Source organism: Pyrenophora tritici-repentis, chromosome 4, assembly GCF_003171515.1.
Source record: "Pyrenophora tritici-repentis strain M4 chromosome 4, whole genome shotgun sequence".
NCBI lineage: Eukaryota > Fungi > Ascomycota > Dothideomycetes > Pleosporales > Pleosporaceae > Pyrenophora > Pyrenophora tritici-repentis.
Genome location: NC_089393.1, coordinates 1811198 through 1825561, shown reverse-complemented (window position 1 = coordinate 1825561; position 14364 = coordinate 1811198). Strand labels below are relative to the sequence as shown.

The window sequence follows — 14364 nt, the reverse complement described above, 5'->3', positions numbered from 1 at the left end:
AACGAGGCGTCCCTGAGCCAAGACTATGGGAGCCACCCGATGTGTCCAGCTGGGATGCTGCTTGCGAGCCATGAGTGCGACTATTGGAAAACTTTCCGAGGCGATGGGAATAAGGAGAATTTACTTTGGTACGCCTGTTGTCAATACTTGCGCTGCTTCCGGAAGAGTTGGTGGTGTCTTGGTAGATCGCTGGCATGTTTGAGAAACTCAAATTGCGAAAACTAACATTTCTGCGTCGCGGCCAAAGGCATGCTTCAGACAGCTCGTTTGATATCTCTTGTACTATAATCCCGCGGTTTCAGTCATATTTTGCGTACTGGTGGTTACAGAGCGAGCCTCAGGCTATGAAAGTAGGTCCACAGCTGTGGCAGGTGAATTCGTTGTAGCCTGGGGGTGCTGGTTTGTAGTTAAGCCTCGCGTCTACCGCGCTTCAACTGGTGAACTACAAGGACGTTTTGCGAATATGCTGCTGCGATTTGGATAGGCACATTTAGGATCGTGCGAAAGCTTCGAGCGTCAGGCGATTGTAGTGTCGTTCAGCTCTTGGACATGCGGGATCCCGGGGGGACGGTGACTGGCCGTCAGCGCATGGGCCAATCGTCTATCTATCACCTCCAAACTAAGTTTCACTAGGAACAGCAGCATCGACATAAGTCAGATCTAACCCTGCAATACCAGCTAGATCCATTGCTGATATCATATACCCGCCTCCAGCTATCAATGCAAAGAATTGATATAGGTAGATCTTGAGATCGCGATTCGGTGTGGTTAGTGCTCACCCCTCCATCACCCCCGCCTGGGCATGCAACTTGCAACGATTACTGCCGTATCTGCTGCACTCGACACTCGCATTAGGTATCTTCACCGGCGGCGTATCGGAAACGCAAGATGCCGGACGCGTCTTTGAGGAGGATACTCCGAAGTATGGGGTCTGGGTAAATGGCCGACCTCGGTTAAGAGACAGTTGTCAGCTTACTTGACATCACTCACGAGAGCTCAGGACGTAGCGGTATACTAGTATCTGTGTAAGCCCCGAGATACGAAGTTGGATGGGAACCAACACCACGAGAACCCTTTACGATGTGAAAATTCTGTGCAAACTACATACATCACGAGTGCCTGCACGGGTCGCTCAGTCCGTGCGTCATTCAACGCTTCCGGGCCGCACAGGAGCCGTTTCTACCACAGCGGTTCAAGCTCCGAAAGCTTCAAAATACGGTTTCCAGTCCATGTTAGAGCGAATGGATATTCGTGTCCTCTTCCTCGCGATCTACTCCAGCTGTTCGCAAAGAGAAGTCTTGGCCGAACTCGGACGCAAATCCATCGATCCTTCACACGATTTCATGTTTCAGCTTCGGGCTAATCGCCGGTGATCTTTTCAGTTCTCAGAATGACTGTTTAGAAATGTCACTGCGGCACGGTCTAGATCTCATTCCCCAGTAAAGGATTTCGTATGATGCAATCGCCTCATTGCAAGTACGAGTCCTGGTACCTTGCAGCACTGCAGTCGCCGTTGCCAAGAGCACCACATGTGCGCGTAAGATGAACAACCCGAACCAGTCTCCAGAGTTGATTTCGATTAGCGCGAGAATTCAAGAAAAAAGTGGACATCGAGCGAGTCAAAATCAGTCGTTCCTCGCTAGCTGCAATTGGCTCGGGCGATTGATCCACTGACGATCGAACAAAACCTTGTGTGGCGTGGCAGAAATGTAGCCCTGGTGTTGATCATAGCGCGCGTTGTGTTGGGAACTGAGACGAATAGCCTTCTTCACCTTCACACTGCTGCGCCGCAGCGGCTGTTATCTTGCAATGGGTCATTGCTGTCCGTCTCCCCCGGCGCCGGCTGGTTGTCGCGATGGTTGCCACTTTTATGGCAGGGCTCGGAGTAATGCGGTCTTCACATCCTGGGACACAGCAAATGACAACGCGCACTAGATGTAATCCTTAAACACCTAGAGTAGCTTATAATCGTGGGAGAGAAAACACAAAGTATGTCGATAAAAGAGCAGTTCAGGAGAGTGCAGGTGCGTCCGCGTGCTTTTCCCTGGCAAATCGTGAAGACGCGGCAATGGTCCCAACGCGATCCATGACGCCTATACATAGAGTTTGAGTGAAAACCTGTCAAATGCATCCATCCGCTGCTCGTGACTCGCTTATCACTTAGCGTTCAGCCTCCACCTGTGCTATCCCTGCGTGGACAGCATAGACCTAGCTTGGCAACGGGCCTGAGTTGTATACTGCAGCATCGTTAGAGAAGGCGGATGGGCGGTTGTCAGTCTTTAGAGCTTCCGTCCCCACTGCTTGGCTCGAAGGGTCTCATTCATTCATCAACTTCGTACCCTCCATAACAGCGCCGGCGCTGGCGTTCACATCAACTAGTCTACCAAGATGTCGATATCGACATGGCAGCTATTGTACTTGGATGCTTTGAAGAATGCACCTCCCAAGGATGAGCCGCAGCCATTAGCAAACAAAAAGTCGACTATGTTGGGTATCACAATCACTTTCTTGGTATGCATCCAACTCTCTGTATATGCTTCAGGAACTAACAAAAACTAGACCGTGGCATGGTGTGCTGTTTTCTTTCGTTTCTACGTCCGCATCAAAATCGTAAAGAAACTGGGTTGGGATGATGCCTTTGTTCTTCTTGCTCAGGTATGCGAATCTTCGCGGGATCATTGGTACGACAACGGGACTAAGTCGAGTTTCAGTGTCTCAATACTGGAGCAACTATTCTAATGTGTCTTTGTACGTTCCCTATTGTCGCCGAATGAACTTTGGCTAATATTATTAGCAATCGAGCATGGACTGGGACGTCATATGCTATATCTTTCCATTTCAGACACCATATCCTATCTACGTGTATGTGTAGCTGCTTACGCAACCCGAGTTATCGCTGACCAGAGCAGCTCTATTACCTCGAAGTCGCAGTATATGTCACCAACTGTGGAGTTATCAAACTGGCCCTACTTTTTCAATATCTTCGCATCTTCAAGGCTGGAAAGATGCGATATGTTTGTATCGGCCTACTGGTCGTGGTCTCGCTTTGGTGCATTGGCTTTTCCATCACGGCATGGTTCCCTTGCTTCCCCATTTCCGGCTACTGGAATCGCGCCCTCAACCCCAAGTGCTACGGTTATGGTCTTGACAATCTCGACACCTTCATCGGTATGTACATATCTCAAGCAGCCACCAACATGGTGCTGGATATGGCCATCTTCATGACCCCGATGGTCTTGTTCCGAACACCAAACTTACGGATGAAAAATGTGTTGGCAATGACCGGTGTCTTCACATTTGGCGCGGTGTAAGTATTCTGCTTTATCAATCGTGACTCCAATCTGATACCTCTATAGTGTTGTTGGAACTTCCGTCTACCGTCTACATGGCATTATCATCACACGGGGCGCGACCTATCCATACGTCGACTGGACATGGTGGGCACCCATCATGATTGTACTCTCCTGTTCGGAGATTGACCTTGCCATCATCTGCGCCTCCATGCCTATTTTCTGGCCAATCATCGAAAAGTCGTTCCATGCCATCTTTGTCAGCTACGAAGTCGAAGTCGTAGAGGAGCGTATCGACTACAGCGCCCAATACGAGCTGCACGACAAGGACCTTGAAAGGACAGCCAGCATGAAGAGCAATGGGACGAGCACACGAGAATTAACATACGATGAAGAACACGGACATGCACGGGGACCAGAGTTTACGGTGGGCATTGATCCGACCAACGAGCAAGCAAGAACACAGGGTTTTGTCGCAAATGTGGAAACACGGAGCCCACCAAAATGGCAGTTGTAGTTGATCGGGCTTTTACACATTCACTGTTGCAGACGCCAGATATTGGCGATACGTAGGCCTTTGGGCACTTTACGTGGGGCACTTTGACCCTTCTATTGCAATACACAATGATGCAGACCTCTCATGTTTCCCCAAGATCGATACAGAACACGACTGTGCCAAGCCAACATGTCGTACTCTGTCGGATACACAGGTTTCCATCTCGGATTCGATGGGTTCAACTACCGACACCTCGTACTTTCAAACAAGTTAAATTTTGCCAATCCCTCGTAACCCCATACAAACTGGCATCGCAGCCAGCCAGCCAGCCAGCAGCGCTCCGACCGATCCGGACACCCCATCACTACCAGGTCGCCGTTCAATACGAAGGCCTGCAAGAACCCCCTCCCCCTTCTCAATCCTACCCCATTCCGAAACACCAGGCGCATCGCCCACAACCAGGTCTCTCTAATCCCTCCCCTGTGCAACCCCAATTCGGAACTCCTTCCATAGAAACTTTAAAATTATCAATCTGCATCTTTGCCCCGGAATGAATGCACAACATGACACAGCAGGCAACAGAAGATGTTTTCCTCACTCCCCACTTGGATACATGCGACGAACGCAAATCTGAAACAGAACATATGCGGTACCTGGTTCTTTGGAAAGTTTACGGCGAACCTCCAATCGTAGCTGGATTACCCACTTTTACATCTGGATGCGATGAGGGTGTTTCCTGTTTTGGGTAGTTGCGCCGCGCGCATTCGGAAAACTTTCCGGTCCGTTTAGCGGGGTACGTGTATGTGCACAGCTGAAGGAGAAATGAGGGTTTGGTGGTGAGTGAGTATGTGAGGGATGTTTTCAGGCTGTATATATGGAGAGTTGGTAGGATATTTGCACTGGGATGTGATGGTGTAGAATTGATGGGAAATGTATGAAGTCAACATACAGTATAGTTTAGTTTAGTTCGTGGTAAGTCGCATAGAATGTTCTGTTCGTATTTCGCTATGAATTACTACGAATGGTACAAAGCGTTTGAGGAAGGCGGATGTGATAGATCTGGGTTACGGGACTATTGGATCGTTCAGAGCGGGCTTACTCTCGGCCAAGGCTTGGGGGACTGGGAAGTGGAGTCTGAGGGGCTATGTTCCTTGTCGTGAAAGACTGTCACTTGGCTGTATGTCTTTTCGTCATGCTTACTCGTGCTTTCTGACGGACATCGCATCAGAAGTCGGGCGGGATTACGTAGTGAGTAGATCTTTTGCAAAAGATGGGGTTTTATCTTAGTCCATTCTCGTCAACTCTTTGCATGCGACTCGATGCTTGAAACCGATCTTCACTATCGTATTGGTCGGCCATAAGGCGATCAGATGCTCATGCTGGCGGTATCGTGTTACTGTTACGATGATGGTTCCCAATGTCTGAGCTTCGGACAGATTGTCAAGATGTCTTTGGGTCTCGGTATAATGGCTTTCATCTAGAAAATTCTCTTCTCTGGCGCTAAGGTTGGATATTGACAACAGCCATGGTCATCCTTGCAGCTTCAACTCCTCAGGTGTGGGTAGTACCGGTAACATCCATTGTGGTATGCCATGAAACATGTGCCGAGATAATTATCATCGTGTCGGGGCTGTTGATAAGAATCTCCAGTGCAACGTGCATGCCGATAAACTTTGTTTAACGGGGCATTGCTATGTTCCCTTGTAAGCAGATATTTACCACTTCGAACTTTTCGGTCGGCAATGGTACCTGACAACACTTCCGCTCACCCCATGTCGTAAGCTGATCTAGTGTGCTCGCCCTCACGAATGCGTCATCTCTTCCACTGGGCACGTTTGAACAATGCATGTGCAGATCGAAAAGGTCTCGGAATTAGAATAGCAAAGGACAAGGTAGGAGACGCTACTTTCGGGGCCGGAGTGTAGAAGGATTCGGAGATTCGGAGCCAGATGCCGAAGTGTGAAGCCGCGTTGCCTAATCGTAAACCCCTGTTCCTAACATGGGGTCGTCACATGCATGAGTGGACCACCCTAATCTCTAGATTCAAAAGGCGCACTATCGATGTTACTTGAAAGCTGCAACTCTCGCGATATACTGCCAACCAAAATTCCGCACTAGTCAATAGGCTGGACGGATTAGTCTCACCGCTGCGCAGGCAGTCACAGACAAGTATGTACGAGTGACAACGGCTCATGCTTGGTGATGTTTTTCTTACGAATCGGCGATTTGCCGGCGACATATTTACATGCAACATAGACAGGGCTGGCTCGGTCGGAACACGTGGAGGGAGGGTACGAGGCTTGGCCTCATTATTCCAGAAAGTGGGGAATCTGACGTGCTCTCCTAAGTACATACTGGTTAGTTCGGGTGACGATTCCGAATGTTTTTGTGGGATAGATTGTACACATCGTTTGCAAAGGATAGAAGAGTGATACGCGGGATTCTCCGTAGGAGTCGGAGTCGGAGGTAAGCTCGGATGGACCAAGCGTAGATACTGACAACTAAGGGTAGGCAGGCACTACGCACGACACTACAAAAGTGAAGCTTCACTCACCGCCGGCATGGTCAAAATACTGAACAGGCATAATTCTTCAAGACTTTTCTTTTCTTAGAAAAGGGGTCTTTTGTAGACGTCTAGTCTTCTTTGGCAGGCTATAGTCGCAACGAACAAGATACAGGCGAAATGCTTCAACATAGAAACTAAGAAAGATCAGAATACACTCAAGGAGTATAAGGTATTTGCGCATGTGAATAATCATACAAAGTAATCAAAATACGCAACACACTCACCTAATATAGCATGTTTGTAGGTGCCAAAGAGCTCTGCCAGGGTTTTTTCCCATGGACATGATAAAAGGTCCCGCATTTCCGCTACGTGTCCAAAGATAGCCTCGATGATTGTGATGATTGAAAGTTTCAACGATAGGGCACAGCAGTATAACGGGGCGGTGTTTACTATTTATGTTGCAGAACCAAGATGCGTAGCTTGCGATATGTGGTTAAGGTTGGTGCATAGTTGTTGGTCGCGTCTACCTTCTGAACCTATGAGATGAACGATTTCTAGCAACTGAAATGTACTAATCCTCTAATTTCCAGATGAGTGGTACAACATTGGGGTACGAACAATCATTGTCCCACCTTCCGTCCCTCACCGACCGTGAAGATCTTCTGATCTCCCCGAACGCTACTCAATTGAGTACTCAGAGCTCGCGTACTCAGAGCTTGAAGACCTAGAACTCGAGGATTCCAGAACCAATAAGTCATTATTCCCTGGTTCGTCCAAGCTAACCCTCTGGTTATAGTCGTTGCGGTTCAAATATACACCCGGCATCTGGTTACGGCTTGTGACCCACGACCTTACCGCCAAGAGCACCAGAAATTCTTTGGGCAAATTCTTCATGTCATTGATAATCGGGGTTTCTCCCTGCTCAGGGCCTCCAGTGGTATGCCAGATATCGACATAGAGCTTAACCAATGGATCCATCTCAGTCAACTTGGCGAAGACGTCAGTAATTTCGCTGCCCGAGGGACAGAATCCGTAGCCAGTCTGTTCATACAGGCGAAAAATATCGTCCATCAGAGCATCCTTCATGCCGACAGCCAAGAGTCTGTCAGCCAGGAAATAGCATTGATGTCGCATTTTGACTTTGATGAGTGGACCGGTTTTATCGAAGGGGGTTGAAATGGTGCCCTGATAGATCCAGTCAACGAACATGTCGAATAAGTCCGTTTCCACGTCGGTAAGAGGGATGATACCGTCGACGGTCTCTTTCCAGTCGTGGGATAGAGCTCCTCGGAAGTATCCGGAGTGTTGCTTGAGAAGTTCTGTATGGAGTGTGTACTCCTTGCCATTACGGCCGACTTTGACAATAATGGTGCCGGAGGATGCTGCAGCGCTGTCTGGTATTAGTTTTACTGCTTTCAATTGCGTGTTGGTGTACATACCTAGGGCGAACTGCGGACGCCCGCACTGAACGTCTTTTGGATAGCATAGTGAGTACTGTCGATATATGAAGGAGCAGTTTGGGAAGAGAGGAAAAAAGCAGCAATTTATATAGCCTACGCAGCACTATAGTAACCACTTCCATGGTAGGTAGAGTAGATTGAGCTCAAAAATGCTCCATGTTTGACACTGTACCATGTTACCCATCGTTAGCGTACCAGCCAGGATTCAAAACAACAGCTTACCTAACTTACCAGAAGCACTGTGTATTGTTTCAAGAACACCTCTTGGCTTTAAACTGTTTGAAGTTCTCTAGTTTTGTATGCCAAGGTTAGTATAGTATGGCAGCCTGCAGCAGTACCATAATGTTGTATATAGATAAAATCTATTGCGCCCCCACTAATATCTACACTCTACCAAATAATTTTGTTTAATACACACTAGGCTTTCTTTCCTCTATGAACCGAATTCTATGCCCTACCTTAGTAAATTCTCATTCATACTTAAACGTGGAAGATAAAGCTAACAAGTTTTAGACAGATATCTTCGCGTTGTAACGTCAATGCATTATCCATAGCTAATATATGCATCAACTATAGGCAAACGTCGCAAATTGTAAGAAACCGGGTACGTAAAGCCCGAGCAAGCTCCGTAGAATTAGCCGAATAATCTTAAAGGCGTTTGGCTCGCTAAACCGACAAAAAATAGTAGTGCACAATCAATTAACGAGTAAGACCTTGACAAGCATACTGTCCTGTTCTGTCTCGATGTACATAAGCGCTTCAGTTGGCTAAGTTAGAGTAAGACTCACATCACGTGCTCGAATTGCAAGCATGGTCCATGCCAGGTAATACATAGTTTCTTTCTTTGGACAGTTTGTCCCTTTGACTCGTTGATGCGGCATTGACCTTAGATATTGCGACTCGAAAGTGAATATAACATACACTCGACATTCGCGAATAGGCGGCGTAGTAAAGGTAGGGCAGGGGTCTTGGGGTCTAGGATTAGTGAGAGAGCTGGATCCTGATTGGGATTTCCGTATCCCTCATACAAGTGTGCCTTCCATATCCAACTGCAGCGACCATTCACACAACTTCCACCAGCTTTTTCTTGACACTGTGGTGCCAGAATTAACAGGTGCTACAACTACAATGAAAGGATTTGACGATATCGGCAAAGCACCGCTCAGACCAAGGTAGGTAAATAAAAAAGGATTGTTATGTCATAACCTTAATACTGCGCAGTGCTGCTGTCGCTGTCGATCTGGGCGTCGTCGAGGTCAAATTCAAGAAGAAGGCATACACCCTCCACAAAAAGCTTCTTACAGAGTACCCTGGATACTTCCGCCGTGAGCTTTCCGAGAACGAGGGATCTCTGACTCTTCACCATTTCGACAGGAAATCGTTCGAGATATTCATTGACTGGATCTACGAGAAAACACTACCCTCTTGCATTATCGATGACAGCGTGACATCAATCTGCTATCGCGCATACGTCTTAGCGCAACAAATCTCGGCAATATCATTCAAGACTGCATTGATGGGCGCCATCTTCGACAAAGATTGGCGATCTATTCCACACAACCCGGAAGTGAAGTATCTCTTTTTCTGCCTACCAGCCGAGGATCCGATGCTTCAGTTCCTCGTGGATACGTTTTGTATCAACAACGGTATAGCGAACATGAGTGTCGAAGACTTTCTCGATATTGAAGCTCTGCCGAAAGCATATCTTGGCCGCATACTTCGCAGGTTGCATCAGCTTACCGACACGCCAGAGAAAGATAAGGTGTTTAGACGGGGAGGTTATATCATGATGCTTTGCTTCAACCGCATGGGTATTGCGAAGTCTCCGATCGCACCTTTTCTCGATGAAGCCAAAGACTTGAAAGCGGTGGAAGTCACACCAAGCGTCAAGAAAGAAGCTGGAACGAATGCGATGAAGAGCATGATGATAAGGAAGAAGCATTAAAGAGCTGGGAGAGATCCACGGCATGGCTCGATCGCAAAAAGTCGGATGATGGAACCTTCGATATCTGGGATGAAAATGTGCGTTCATCCGCTGCCAGCGGCACCTGATGGCGGAACTCCGGATTGTTGGGTATAGTGGGCGACAGGTTGGAAAGAGCTTCAAGACAGGCAACTGTGGCTAGAGCTTCGAAGATGGGTGACTTGGGAAGGGCAGCTGCCGAATTGTACATTCACCATAGGGAGAAAGAATACCACCACAGCAGAAGATGGTGTGCAACTGCAAGCAGCTCGTGATTACATAAGTGAGGCTCCGCAGGCCGTTAGCGTCGCGCTATGAGCATCCCCAGGGCCATTCGTCATTTCGTATGAGCAACACTACCTTCTCCCCCATCAGGCGTCTTTCTTTCTACGTAACATTGACAGCATTACAAACGTTGTCGCATTAGCTTCCCACGCTAGAAGCTCCGTCGAACAAGTACATTCACACAACCGTCGCGGCGCAACTCATCATCACATTCTTAGTAATTCACCGTAGCCTCGTAAGTCTATAGCTCGTCAGCAGCTGTAATACCAATACTGAACTGTTTTCTTTGTTACTAGTTAACCCACCGCCATCATGTCTGACGTCGATACTGAGCTGAAGCGCGAGGAAGATGAGCGCCTTGATACCGCGGAAGACCCCAACGAAGAGGTATGACACCCCCGGATGACCCGCAAGCAAGAGTCACATCAGAAATCATGCAAAGCACAAAGATCGCCTGCTGGGACCTCATTTTGCGACTCCATACTGACAGCACAGTAGGAAGAGATCTCAGCAATGAGGCGTCGCGTACAAGAGATGGAGGAAGAAGCCCAGAAGCTGCGCCAAATGCAGGCAGCCATCGACAACGAGCGACACGAAATGCGCGAGAGCAAAGAAGACGTCGACGCGCGAAGTGTCTTTGTCGGCAATGTCGACTACGGCGCCAGCCCTGAAGAGATTCAGGCACATTTTCAGTCCATTGGCAGCATTAACCGCGTGACCATACTACTGGACAAGTTCACGGGGCATCCTAAAGGGTCAGTACTAAGAGGAGGTTTCCTTTGAAGATTTGCGCGTTCCTTTGACACGTTATTCCACCCACCAGCAAACGTGCGCGCAATGAGTCGCGTAGAGTCGCATTCACAGCAGCGTATGTGGATGCTTGCAAACATGTTCTTTCGCTACCTGGCAAGAGTTTGGCAGAAAGATCGGAACGCTAATGAGCGTATGCAGGTATGCGTATGTGGAGTTCACAGAACCGCATCTAGTCAATGAGGCCCTAGTTCTCGACGGAAGCGAGTTCCGGAATCGGAACCTCAAGGTACGGAAACCCAGCAACTTTGTACGTGGGTATGCGGAAGCTAACGCATGGTAACAGGTCGTCCCAAAGCGAACGAACCTCCCTGGCATGACCAGAGGCAGAGGCGGTGGTCGAGGTGCCCCCCGAGGTGGCTACGGTGGCCGCGGCTCGCCCTACGGACGCGGTGGATTCGGTGGTGGTGGCTACGGCGCTCCACGAGGAGGTGGCTACCGTGGCGGATACCGCGGCGGAAGAGGAGGCTCGGCATACCGCCCGTACTAGGTCTTCATCAGACCGGTACAGCGCTCCATTCGTTTGCCATTCAGGATGCTGAAGATACTATCAGACTTCGGTCTTGAACTACGAGCTCTGTTTTCAACAGTAGGATGAACAAAGGGCACAAAATTGGACAGGGAGTCGTGGGAAGCTTTCTTAAGACGAGAAGCTTGTACTATATCAAAATGCGGGGGCCACGCTGCTTGGGCGTGGCAACATGGACTGCCAAATCTTTCCTTACCTGGATTACATCAAGGATCATCAGGTTCACTTTAATATATTTGATACCACTACTGGAGCTTTTCTGCATGGGTGAATCATTGATAGATTTCCAAACGGACGTAAGTCCGCTATGAAGAAAGCTAAGGAGAAGAAGAAGCTAGGTATCATAACCGTACAATGGCTCTTTTCTCCGTCTAAGTAGCCCCCCGCTTGCATAATTTGTACTACCAGAACGCCAGGATCCGCCTTGATCGCGTCAAAGACGTGCATATGCGCCAAAGCTAGAAGCTCGCTCGTCCAAAAAAAGTAATGTGCAACCATCAAGTCGTTTTCATGCCGGCCTATGCCAACTTTCAAGTTACAAGCCAAGATCCCATGCCGCCAGTCACAACTTCCCTTTGCGCTTCCCCAGGTAAGCCGTAGGCCCCTCCTGAACCTCTGGTACCTAACGTGCCGGGTCTTCATTGACGATCTGCTTGATCTTGCGCTTCCCCAGATCAGCCATAGGCCACTCCTGAGCCTCAGGATACTAAGGTGCCGGGTTCTCCTTGACAATCTGCTTAATCTTGCGCTCGTACGCAATCTTGTCCTTCTTGAAAAGGTTGAATGCGTCAGCCTGAGCTGGAGAATCTGGGTTAGGCTCGTCGAGAAGCGACTGGATACCGAGTAGGATCTCCTTGATGTTGATGGCGGGCTTCCAGCCTTCTTCTTCGTTGAGGATGGAGAGGCAGACGGTGCCTGAAGGGTAGACGTTGGGGTGGAAGAGCGGCGGAACGAACTTGCCTGTGAGACGCGCGGTGATGGTTAGCGATTGCGCTCATGATATGCGTGGGTGTGGTAAGGGAGGGCGGGTACGTACACTTGGGAGGCTTTGTCGGGTACTCATCGGGAAAGACAACTTCCAGCTTGAAGAGGCCGCCTTCCCAGATGGTCTTTTCCTTGCCGGGGACACCACACTCCCACTTCTTGAGGTCCATCATGCCGTTGGTGCCGCGCATGGGCTTTGCGAAGAAGCCAAAGGGGTGGTCTCTTCGCCAGGACTTCCTGAGACATGGTGTTAGCGAAAGCACCATGTAGTGGAACACGACGTTGGGTTGACGTACCTCTCCTCCGAGAGGCGATTGATGCAGAGAGACATTGCGCGTAATGTGTTATAGCGCGTGGGCGATTTGCGCCTGATTGTCTAGTCGGTGTACTCCTTAGTTTCGTACCGCGGTGGTTGAGAAGTCCACGGTGAGCAGCGAAGTTGTCGACGAGTGAAGCGGGTACAAGATGCGAAGTTTGGGGTGCGGTATCGTGGTTTAACGCTACTACGATGTTGTGGTCAAGGTAGACAGGCACAGCTCAGACAAGAGCAAGTGAAGTCGGGATACGGTTGCACGTGACGAGACAACAATTCTCGGGCGCCCACAGCATTGGTTCCGGCCTAGATCCCGTTGCAAGGTGTCGGTCGCGCAGCCGCCAAGGTGGAAGGTGCGATTGCCGATCTCGCCCCGCGCTAACTTACTTGCCCCGCTTATCCATGTGATGAGTGCGTGCTGGCGGGCCGAGGCTGGTATTCTACGTGCATATGCTCAACACCTGTGTCCTCCACCACTGCTTCTTTTGACTCTTAACTTTGATACGCGTTAATACGGATACCGGATAGTGATATATAGGAGCTATGACGGATACGGCGGCCAAGAAAGAAGAGCAGGAAGCTGTCAAACCTTCCACGGCAGCTGCCCCTCCACCACCCGAGGTAGCATCAGACCCCGAAGAAGACGATCTCTCAGATCTTGACGATGTGCTCGATGAATTCGCAAATACAAAACTAGATGCCAAAGTCCCCACCGCCTCTTCCATAGCAGCCGCCTACCCCAGCGACGCCCCCGCCTCTTCCGGTCCCGGCAGGCCAGCCCAAGACATATCTCCCGCAGAGTTGCTACTCGAAGACCAAGATGAGTTCCAGAAACAGCTACAGAAGGAGATGGAAAATCTCCTAGGACAGGGCGACTTCCAGAAGCAGTTTGAAGACATCATGAAGGAGATGAGCGAAGAAATGGGCGGCGCAAACCCTCTCGCAGTACCCGGACACGGCCACTCCGACGCGTCCAAACCCGAAGGAACAAATACAGCAAAAGCAAGCGCAGGCCCCTCAGCCGAGAAAGAGACTTCCGCAAAAGCAGAAAAGTCGTTCCAAGAAACCATCAAGAAAACAATGGAGCGCATGCAATCATCATCCGACACCGCAACCTCCGCCGCAGCCTCCTCCTCGCAAGACGACATCCTCGCCCAAATGCTCGCATCCATGGAATCCGGTGGCTTTGGCGGCGGCGAAGGTGGCGAGGAAGACTTCTCAAAGGTACTAATGGGCATGATGGAGCAGCTCACCAACAAGGATATCCTGTACGAGCCCATGAAGGAGCTGGACGACAAGTTCCCTCAGTGGATGGAGAAGAACAGGGAGAAGACGGAAAAGGATGATCTGAAGAGGTTTGAGGAGCAGCAGACGCTGGTTAGGGAGATTGTGGGGCGGTTCGAGAGGAAGGGGTATAGTGATGATAATCCACAGGACAGAGAGTATATTGTGGAGCGGATGCAGAAGGTATGTGTTCTACATATTGATGGGTTGTGTAATGATCTAATGCTAATATTTTATACAGATGCAGGCTGCTGGATCACCACCGCCGGACCTCGTTGGCGACATGAATGCCGCTCAAGAAGCGTTGCAGGATATGGACCAGGGTTGTCCGACACAGTGATGTACTGATGGCGAGGCTGCTTCATTCTTCCAGATACCCAATATAATCCTGATGTCTTTTGTTTGCAAAAACGATCTGATGACGTAACGACTGGTCAAGATATG

General features: G+C 49.4%; 6 protein-coding genes across 6 annotated transcripts; 4 read left to right on the top strand and 2 right to left on the bottom strand.

The window, feature by feature from the left end:
• Positions 1 to 2388: 2388 nt before the first annotated feature.
• Positions 2389 to 3807, top strand: PtrM4_094890 (uncharacterized protein; the record flags this gene model as incomplete). The annotated part of the gene is made up of 6 exons (XM_066107111.1): positions 2389 to 2511; positions 2560 to 2655; positions 2712 to 2748; positions 2795 to 2862; positions 2910 to 3307; positions 3357 to 3807. The coding sequence occupies 6 exons, from the start codon at positions 2389 to 2391 to the stop codon at positions 3805 to 3807; spliced, it is 1173 nt and encodes a 390-aa protein (XP_065962779.1).
• Positions 3808 to 6970: 3163 nt separating this feature from the next.
• On the bottom strand, positions 6971 to 7778 carry PtrM4_094880 (BTB domain containing protein; the record flags this gene model as incomplete). Its single annotated transcript, XM_066107110.1, has 2 exons — positions 6971 to 7682; positions 7732 to 7778. The coding sequence occupies 2 exons, from the start codon at positions 7776 to 7778 to the stop codon at positions 6971 to 6973; spliced, it is 759 nt and encodes a 252-aa protein (XP_065962778.1).
• Positions 7779 to 8880: 1102 nt separating this feature from the next.
• Positions 8881 to 9697, top strand: PtrM4_094870 (BTB domain containing protein; the record flags this gene model as incomplete). The annotated part of the gene is made up of 2 exons (XM_001934125.1): positions 8881 to 8924; positions 8974 to 9697. 2 exons carry the CDS (start codon positions 8881 to 8883, stop codon positions 9695 to 9697), a joined length of 768 nt encoding a protein of 255 aa, XP_001934160.1.
• A 615-nt stretch (positions 9698 to 10312) lies between these two features.
• Positions 10313 to 11300, top strand: PtrM4_094860 (RNA-binding protein(RRM domain); the record flags this gene model as incomplete). Its single annotated transcript, XM_066107109.1, has 4 exons — positions 10313 to 10387; positions 10499 to 10755; positions 10952 to 11060; positions 11097 to 11300. 4 exons carry the CDS (start codon positions 10313 to 10315, stop codon positions 11298 to 11300), a joined length of 645 nt encoding a protein of 214 aa, XP_065962777.1.
• Positions 11301 to 12045: 745 nt separating this feature from the next.
• On the bottom strand, positions 12046 to 12654 carry PtrM4_094850 (Ubiquitin-protein ligase; the record flags this gene model as incomplete). Its single annotated transcript, XM_001934127.2, has 3 exons — positions 12046 to 12299; positions 12376 to 12560; positions 12620 to 12654. The coding sequence occupies 3 exons, from the start codon at positions 12652 to 12654 to the stop codon at positions 12046 to 12048; spliced, it is 474 nt and encodes a 157-aa protein (XP_001934162.1).
• A 525-nt stretch (positions 12655 to 13179) lies between these two features.
• On the top strand, positions 13180 to 14260 carry PtrM4_094840 (Pex19 multi-domain protein; the record flags this gene model as incomplete). Its single annotated transcript, XM_001934128.1, has 2 exons — positions 13180 to 14103; positions 14162 to 14260. 2 exons carry the CDS (start codon positions 13180 to 13182, stop codon positions 14258 to 14260), a joined length of 1023 nt encoding a protein of 340 aa, XP_001934163.1.
• Positions 14261 to 14364: the final 104 nt, after the last annotated feature.